At 38.9% G+C, this 8,848-nt stretch overlaps 1 protein-coding gene across 1 annotated transcript; it reads right to left on the reverse strand.

Annotated features, from left to right (window-relative positions):
* Positions 1 to 28: 28 nt before the first annotated feature.
* Positions 29 to 8,848, reverse strand: LOC144665722 (uncharacterized). Its single transcript, XM_078527015.1, has 6 exons — positions 8,724 to 8,848; positions 5,823 to 5,988; positions 3,758 to 4,021; positions 3,041 to 3,345; positions 2,291 to 2,566; positions 29 to 959 (listed from the first exon to the last, which is right to left on the reverse strand). The coding sequence occupies exons 1-6, from the start codon at positions 8,747 to 8,749 to the stop codon at positions 752 to 754; spliced, it is 1,245 nt and encodes a 414-aa protein (XP_078383141.1). The 5' UTR covers positions 8,750 to 8,848; the 3' UTR covers positions 29 to 751.

An 8,848-nucleotide genomic window follows, 5' to 3' on the forward strand; every position in this document is an offset into this window, starting at 1 on the left:
ATCCAGGGGAAGTCATCTTGATGTGGAAGATTCTTTGTATCAAAATCAAGAGAAATGTATGGCAATTAGTAAGCACAGAATGTACAAATCCGTTTTTTATTAAGTAACATTTTGTTTTACTTTTTCTTAAGATATATTTTACCACTGCCATGCATATTGTCTATTACGCTCTAATTATAAAACTTTTCTTTACTTATATCTAAAAGTCATTAAATATTTTAGTGCAATCTAATCTGTAGGGGAAAAATCAAGTCTATTTTTTTATCTTAATTAAAATTGAAAGAATGCAGTCTCCGAACCACAAAGTATTCGTAATGCCTTTAAAAAGCTGTCAGGCTGGCTCAGACTGCTCTTGAAAGAGAATTCTCATCTGTAATAAGACCTTGCTTTGCAACCCATTTAAATCTTTCCAATCCTGTATGATCTATATGTGCTTCTTTACGAGTAATTGTTATTGCCTAGAAAATTTATTTTGATCTTGCAAAATGACACGCGCATTTATTCAGGTTATAAGAAGAAGCAACATGTCCGCGTTTAAGAGAGTTCACTAAACGCCGTTTTTGTAGCCTTTTAACTCTATATCTTCGCTAGAGAGTGTTATGGAACGCTCAATGTGCATTCAATTTTAAGATGGTGGCTTTTCAACGTGGAGGCATTGAAGCGCTTAGATGTCATTTCATCTGAGTACATAGTAATTGTAAGTATTTTAAGTATAAAATTATCTTTAAAATAGTCTCTTAAATGCAAATTTCTAAAATAAATCTAGCTTGGCATCTGAGTCGGGGGTGTTTTGCTGGATATAGCTTGATATGTCATCGGCGCTCATATCCTGAATGCTGTGCTCTGGCACTGCTGATGTCTGTTTAAACAAGTCATCATCATCCTCTGTCGTTGTAAATGCTGGTCGTGACGGCGTCTTGAATATGTCGTCCAGTGTTTCCTCCTCGTGGGATGACGTTCTACGGTGGTATTGAACAAGTATAAAGTTAGTACTTCTAGCCTGTAGAGAAACGTCTCTCGCAAGCAGTATGCTCATAAAATATCTAACATACGACCTTAGAAAAGAATAAACGAGAATAAAAAAACCCTGGTACCCAGGGCAGCTTTTAAATTTACGCAAATTGGAGGGGAAATTTGTTTTAAATAAAGGAAATTAACGCGAGGGACGGAGCAATTTTTCAAAATGAAGAAAACTAATGCGATTTGTGATGTCTCTAAAGATATTTTGGCTGCTGTACCGCCATTCTGAAAGCAAGAATAAGCTGGAAATATTGCAGATGGCATCAGGGTCGGCCAGGGGGGTTAGCGGTATACCAGTATACCTGAAAAGCATGTACCCGGATACCCAAAATTTCCTAAAATCTGCAAAATACCAACATTTGGAATACCACAGTATACTTTATACCCAAAAAGGCCCAATTTGAGGTAAAAATACAGTATACCCAGTTTAAAATGCCCCTGTATACCGTATACCTAAAACCCCTGACCGACCCTGAAACTTAAGACTGAAAAATGGTGTACAGAAAAGAGAAGGATATTGTTTTCTAGTTGTATGTGTTCGGACAGTATCCAACATACATACATACATTACTTTTTTTTCTCGGATTACAGAGTAGCTGGTAATTAGCTATATCCGAGGAAATTGGAAATAAAGTGGTACAATTATTCAGTATTTGGAATGAAATTACGGTCTTGGAAATTAACGACCGCTCCACCTAAATTATGTCAAGGAAATTAACGCTCCCTATCATAAGGTGTTTCATAAGTCGCTTTTACATGTTATAAATGGAGGTAACGTGGCCGAGACATAAAGGCACTGGACAGGAGATCTACCCACTAACAGGTCTTGTTCTTGGCAGCTCACCACTTACGCCGGGCTTGGAATCACACTGGTTACTTAGTTCGGATTTAGCATGGTTTACCTATCGCTATTTTCGGAAGATCGCAACTTTCAGGGGCGCGCTTCAAATATCAATATATACAGGGCTTAAAAGGATAAATATAGAAAAGAGTTAAATAGTCACATCACGACATAGTAACATATAGCCTTTGGAATTATAGGGGTCAACTAAAACACATAGCTGCTCGTTTCTCAAACCTTCCGCCCACCTGTCGTCGTTTACAGAAGGTTGAAACAAAATAATAGAAAATTTATTGAACCATAAGCCCTTAGTGATCGAGGACGGTTTTTCAAGGGGTGTTCTACAGGAAAGTTCTACTGAATTTACTATCTACTTTTACTAAATTATTTTCTTGTTAATCAAAATAAAGTGCAATAAAGGAAACAAACCTAAACGAAGATGTTCTCGCTTGATCGAACAAGTCTTGATCGGCTTTTCTCTCTTTCACTGGCGGCTTTTCCTTTTTGTCCTTTGTAGAATCAGGAGCTCCTCCAAACAGTTCATCTTCCCCGGCAGCTGCCTCTACAAACCTGGGCTTAGGAGTTGGCTTTGGCTTAAGATCAGGCTTGGGTTTGAGGCGAGGCTTTGCGACAGGCTTCGATGGTTTAGGCGGCTTCTGAGGCTTGGCTTTGACAGTCAGAAGTTTGTCTAAATCATCTTCAATTCTGTTACAATGCAACAAAAAAGGTTAAAAATTGATTCAAGTTTCGAGGACGACAGCTGAGGTTCAAACAGAGGGGAGGAGAAATTTACTGCAAAATGGGGGAGCAGATACATTGAACTCTCTCTAAAACGGACACCGTTGGGATCGGCTCCAACTGTCCGTCTAAAAGAGAGTGACGTTTATAGTTACAGAAAATTCTAAAAAAATGACTGTAAAACGGCAGGGACGGGACCAACACCAGGTGTCTGTCTTTCAGAGGTGTCCGTATTAAAGAGGTGTTCCTCTTATAGAGGTATCCCTCTTCTGGAGGTGTCCGTTATGAGAAGGTTGACTGTATAAAAATAATCCATCCAAAAAAAACAATTTACTGATCTTGAGGCTAGGAGCGAAAGGGTGCCCTAGCATATTATAAGTTTATTCAACATCAATAACTCAGTCCCAGTTGCCAAAAGAAAGAAACAACGTAAACACTTACTCGAGTAGCTTTGAATTGTCTTCTACATCAATGTCAATTTTCTTTCTTTCGTCAGCACCAGCAGGTATAAAGAGATTGTCAATGTCTTCATCATCATTCTCTTTATCATCAGTCCTAAAGATTGAGAAACCTTTAACTTGTGATGCGGGTAATGATGCAGAAGAGGACTTCATGGCAGCTAGCAAATCTTCTTCATCTTCATTGCCTTCGTCCTGGCCACCATCGTTTTCTTCAGTGCTTGCAAACAAGTCCACATCTTCTGCTGTTTCCTGTTGAGCACTTGGCTTTTCTGTAGAGTCTTCTTCCTGCATACATGTAACGTAATAAAGAGCTGTTAATTCCAGCTGCAGGGTGGCTGCGGATCTGTTTAATTACCCACAGTTTAAGGGATCAGAAGGCATGCTGAAGAGACATTCGGGAAATGTTGCTCAATTAAATCCTGGACTGTCTAGCCTAACCACTTATTGTTTTGTTTCCGTTTAAGTAGAGCTGTATAATCCATAACAGGGTACACCCCCCACCCCCCCCCCCCCCCACCGTGCACCTTTTAGTCCAAGTTTAGCTTAATTGCTGTTAAACAACCTGGCAATGGCAAATTCCTCAAGTCACTGCTCTGAATCAGGCTCCCATAAACACATGTAAGTATGTTGATTGCCCTGTACTTGGTTCAATCTTCAAATTATTTCAGTTTCTTTAGTCACTGGCATAGCAGCATACCTTATTTGACTGGGTTTCCTCAAGACGGTTGATTTCCTTATGTCCTCTTTTTGCACCAAGAAACTCAAGAACAATTGAGCTGCAGGCCAGTTTAGGAGTCCTGGCTATTTTTTGAAGCACGTCCTCCATGTACTGGCGGCGTTCACTGTTCACAGCATCATTGATTAAAAATGGCTTCTTCGGGGGTGTATCAAACACAACACTGGGAAACTTCTGCGACAGTTTGAGACATAACTCTTCAAATGCCTCATATTTCTGTGGAATCTATTGAGGTTGTAATAGAAAGACAAAATTTATGAAGCAAACATTTTATCATGATGTACATGTACATGTTTGTTGTACATGTGTGATGCAGAATCCATGATGCAGGATCTATGATGTGGAATCGGTGATGTTAAATCTGTGGGAATTATGGAATCTATTGAAATGGCATGCATGTTTACAAAATCCAATAAATTAAGCTTTCCCAAACTTTCTCTCATGGTTGCATCAGGCTAATATAACCAAAAAGCAGCCATTTCTAACTTCTATAATTACAAAATAAACCCAATACAATTCAATGACTATAAATTATCATAACAATGTGTGCACAGCCTCTGCAAAATGAGGACACTGAGCCAACCACAGCAAGCATTTAATGATAACTTTTTCTGTAAAGCAGAATCCTGAAGTCACAGGCAGCCCAGGCGTTGAATGTGATCAATGTGACATATAATGTGGCCGATTGCATAACTCTGGTTCAGCCGTTTGAGATAATGTATAAGAAAGCTTCGAAAATTGCTCTAAATACTACATTTGTAACGGAACTGAAATAAAAATGGCTTAAGTACCTCTTGTTTTTCTTGCATTATTTTGACTTCTCTGTGTTCCTACGGTGGGTTTTAAGCCACCATAGGCAGGGGAAAAGGGGCGGGGCGGGGGGGGGGGGGTCGGTCGTTGGGTGGGGCTGTTGCCTCCCAGCAAAAATTTCGGGCACGCTTTTGGTGCCGAAAATATCGCAAACACAGCATAAAATTGGTTTGTCAAGATATTCCATCTCGTGAGTGAGTTCAAACATCTTCAAAACTTCCTTGGAAGTCTTCGTAATTTCCGGAAAAGTTCGAAAATGATACGTTCGTATGGCCTTCGAACAACAATCGGAGAATCTTCGGTCTAGAAAATGCTCAAAAAACAACAGGTTGATAGAACGGAAAAAAGTTGCTCCAAATACCGTAAATGATCTTAAACGCCGGGGCCGTCTATTAAATTTTTGGGGTCCTAGGGGAGGTGTTAGATAGATATGAGGGGTTTATGAGAGAGAGGCGTTTATTTCAATTTAACAATAAGAACGTCAACAAAACAAATATAGGATGGGTAGTTTTCTAGTGGAGTAAGATACATAACAGAGTTGGTGAGTAGGAGACTAATCTAATCTGCGCTGATGCAAAACCTTAAGAGATGTTGTTCATAGTTTGATATTGAGGTTTTTATCGTCATGAGGGTCAACCATGTTGGCCTCTTCGATGACCCACTCAAGCAAAAATCTAACTACCGGTATATTGCGTGATTTTATTCTACGGAGCATTTCCTTGGTTTTTGAGATGATTCTTGGAGGGGCGTCTATTAGAGACAGGGCATTTATTAGAGAGGGGCACCTAATAAAAAAACTTTCCATTTCAGGAGAGACGTTTATTAGATACAAGGCGTTTATTTGAGAGAGGGCGTTTATTAGATCATTTACGGTATGAAAACATGCCAACTATTTTTGGGACAGTCTTAGCCCCCCACGTTCCAAAATATTTGACAATATGTCACATTCATCGAAAACAACCTCTGGGCCGCCTGTGCTGAAGTCAGAAAACAATAATGATTGGACCTGTATTATTATGATGTTGAATCTATGGTTAATGAAGTTTATGCTTGGCCTGTCAACTTGTTTATGATGTGTAATCAGTGTGATGAAAGCTATCAAAAAAATCTATATGCTCAGAAACAGCAAAATGCTCAGCTTATTAAGTTCTATTAATAATTGTAAATAAATCATATTATAGTTGGATGATGTGACAGAGTAAGACTCAATGCCTACCATAAACTGTACAATATCTGACTCTTTGTGTTTACTTGGTGTTTTGAAGTAGAACAGCTGTGTGACCACAATCACATGATACACAACTGATCCTCCAAATGACCCAGAAATATGCTCATACTGCGGCACGCGAATGTCAAGACCTGTGGCCTTATTCTTAAGTTCCCTGTGAAATAATATGCAATACTCAAGTTAATACAGAAGAAGTCTTGCCCATGCAATACCAAGATCTTGTGAATATTAAATTAGCCCCCTTTTAATGTTCCACTTTGCTTTAACCCAAATATCAATCAGTTACTTAATTATACGCATACAATTTAGTGTCCAAATAGGAGGATGCAGATTGGTAAATTCACTGTTTTGGAAAAGAGGTAGACTGATATCTTCACTAGCTATGAGAACCCAAGTTTCTTAGCCTATAGCAAAAGAAATCTAGACCTCAAGAGGTGTTGCAAAACATTACTGGTGATGGACAGACCCATGAAATCTTGGTTTAGCTCATCAACAATAGATGAGCATGCATATGGGCCAGACTGTTGCCTGAAAGGTTGGTGGAGCCAAACTTGTCAACATATGCAATGTGAGACGAAATGTCCTGACCTCAAAAGGGGAGCTGTAAAATCTGGGGCAGGCCCTGCAAAGTTAAGCAACCACCCCACATACTTTGAACGGAAACTGCTGGGATCATTGTCTCCAGTTTAAGTTAGCCTAAATATTCATTCAGCCACATTTAAAATTCTGCAAGATGCATCTTTTTTGAAGGATCATCCACCACCTCTCACATATTTATATGGTCTAATGCTGGCCATGAATGATGAGAGGTGGGCTGTATTTGCAGCCTTGGACAAAAAGTGCTGTTCCTGTATTAAATAATCAATTAAGGCTGCATTCATTATGTATGCTACAGGGGGGGGCAGAGGATTTTTTTTTCAGCGGCTCGTTTTTTTATATCCCCCCCAAGGTCCATAAAAATTTTCAAAATCCCCCCATGCAATCAGCCGAAAAATTAATACCCCCCCCCCTCCTCCCTCACAAGAAATATCAAAATAAATATCTGTATAATAGTACACTACCTTATTATAGGAATATAACGAAGCATTTTAACAACGCGAACAAAATTTACGCGTAATAAAATTAACGCGAATTCAAGAAAGGTTCTGGTTAAATCCTTATATAGTAAAAAAGTTAACATCAATAAAATTAACGGGAATTTTTGAAATTCGTGTTAATAACATGTATCGTTAATTTCCTATAATATGGTATACATGTTTGAGATTTCAAGAGACATGTTTAATAACAACATCGAGAGAGTTTTGACAGTTTATGTCATACCTATGCCAGCCAGTCTAAGTAGCGCAAATTAGGTATAGATAGCCTGCCAGCTCGTGTACGAGTTCTTCCAGGAGTATTGACAGGAACCTCCGTTTCACTGTCACTCTCGTCGACAAAAGCAACAACCTCATCATCATCATCACTCTCACTATCACACTCATCCACGGATTCATCTCCGCTGTTGCCATCCTCTTCACCCTAATTTTCCAGCCGTTCAGCATCATTCCTCTCAAGTGCGACATGTGCCATTATTCTCCTTATCTTATCATTTTTCTTCCCAAGGAGAGAAAGTTTATGACGGTCTAAATATTTGCTAAGTTCTTCGACGTATAGCTTGTTCATATTTTCAAACGTGGACGCGATAGTTTTCCAGTCATATTGTTCGTATCCTTTCATTGAACATTTAAGTGCACATTTGTTGTTCAATTTCATAAAACTGTGCACTGAATTATATTGTTTTCTTTTGCATTTATTGATTCAATAAAGTTGCACTGCTTAGACTGAGGTTGCATTAAATGTTTAAATTTTAGATGTTTTACTTTCTATGCTGTATCGAAACATTACATCTACAGGCCAGGCACACTACTTGAAAAACTTCAAATAGCTACTATAGTCTCTCCGAATAATAGAGGTACCCTTGTTGCTTACAATCCTTGAAAGAAGCTGCTGTACTTATCATTTCTGTTTTCACTTTTTTAAAACTATTACAAAAGCCTGACAGAATCTTACAAAAAATAAGCATCCCCCCAGTAGACAATTTTCATATCCCCCCTTTTTTTCTCTAAAAATTTGAGAACCCCCCCTAAAATCCTCTGCCCCCCCCTGTAGGATACATAATGAATGCAGCCTAAGGAGTAAACAAATAATACAACTATCACTATTAACAGATCTCTGATGCCAATATGCACACACAATATAGGCATAATGTTACAGTTGTGTAGTATCGCATACAATGTAGTTAATAATACAATGCATTTATGTTCTGCTTTTGCATAATTTCAAGGACAGTCATATCCGACTGTTCTCTTGGGTTGACCCCTACCCCCCCCCCCCCCCCGCCATAAAAATGGCCGGGTAAGTGGGGGATCTTAGCTAATCTTATGATACATTTTCCTTTTCATAAATTCTGTTTTATATCGAAGTACCATCTTACATATTCCTGTTCTCTTATCTTTTGAACTTGAAGCAATTTTCCCTACACTGGGGCGATCGAAGATTCCATGCAAATCACCTTTGGGTCGACCCCTGAGCGGGGACCCCAAGGAGACGAAGGTGACAAATTTATGCTGGTACAATTGAGGATAGAACCCGGTACATGCCTTGCTATTCTTAGCTTTGTTGCTGATAATTATAGTAAGACGACTAACACCTGAAGTTGGATTGATGTGTTAATTAATATTTGCATAAAATTGAACAGAACGTCTTTGATAGTCTTCATCACTGTCTCAGCTGCTGTCTTTATACATTTCAAGAAAGTTATGTTCTCTAGCTATTTGCAGCAAAAACAATGAATTTTCATCAAAGCAAACTTTATATAGCGTTAGCTCCTCTTACGCTGAATACACTTACCGGTTAGTTAATGTCACGGACGTCATGATTGTAAGATTTCTCTTAAAACGTCCTCTAAATATATAAGCTCCACAGCTCTTCAAGCTCGCTCACTGTAACCGTGCGTGACAGCCCAGCGACTTGTC

Source organism: Oculina patagonica, chromosome 9 (genome assembly GCF_052425735.1).
Source record: "Oculina patagonica isolate OP01 chromosome 9, crgOcupat, whole genome shotgun sequence".
Lineage (NCBI taxonomy): Eukaryota > Metazoa > Cnidaria > Anthozoa > Scleractinia > Oculinidae > Oculina > Oculina patagonica.

Coding starts and splice junctions, on each gene's coding strand:
- LOC144665722 (XM_078527015.1), bottom strand. CDS start 8,749: ATGACGTCCGTGACATTAACTAACCG. Junction 4,022..5,822: donor CAGATATTGTACAGTTTATG/GTAGGCATTGAG, acceptor CAACCTCAATAG/ATTCCACAGAAATATGAGGC. Junction 2,567..3,040: donor GACAATTCAAAGCTACTCGA/GTAAGTGTTTAC, acceptor GCATTGTAACAG/AATTGAAGATGATTTAGACA.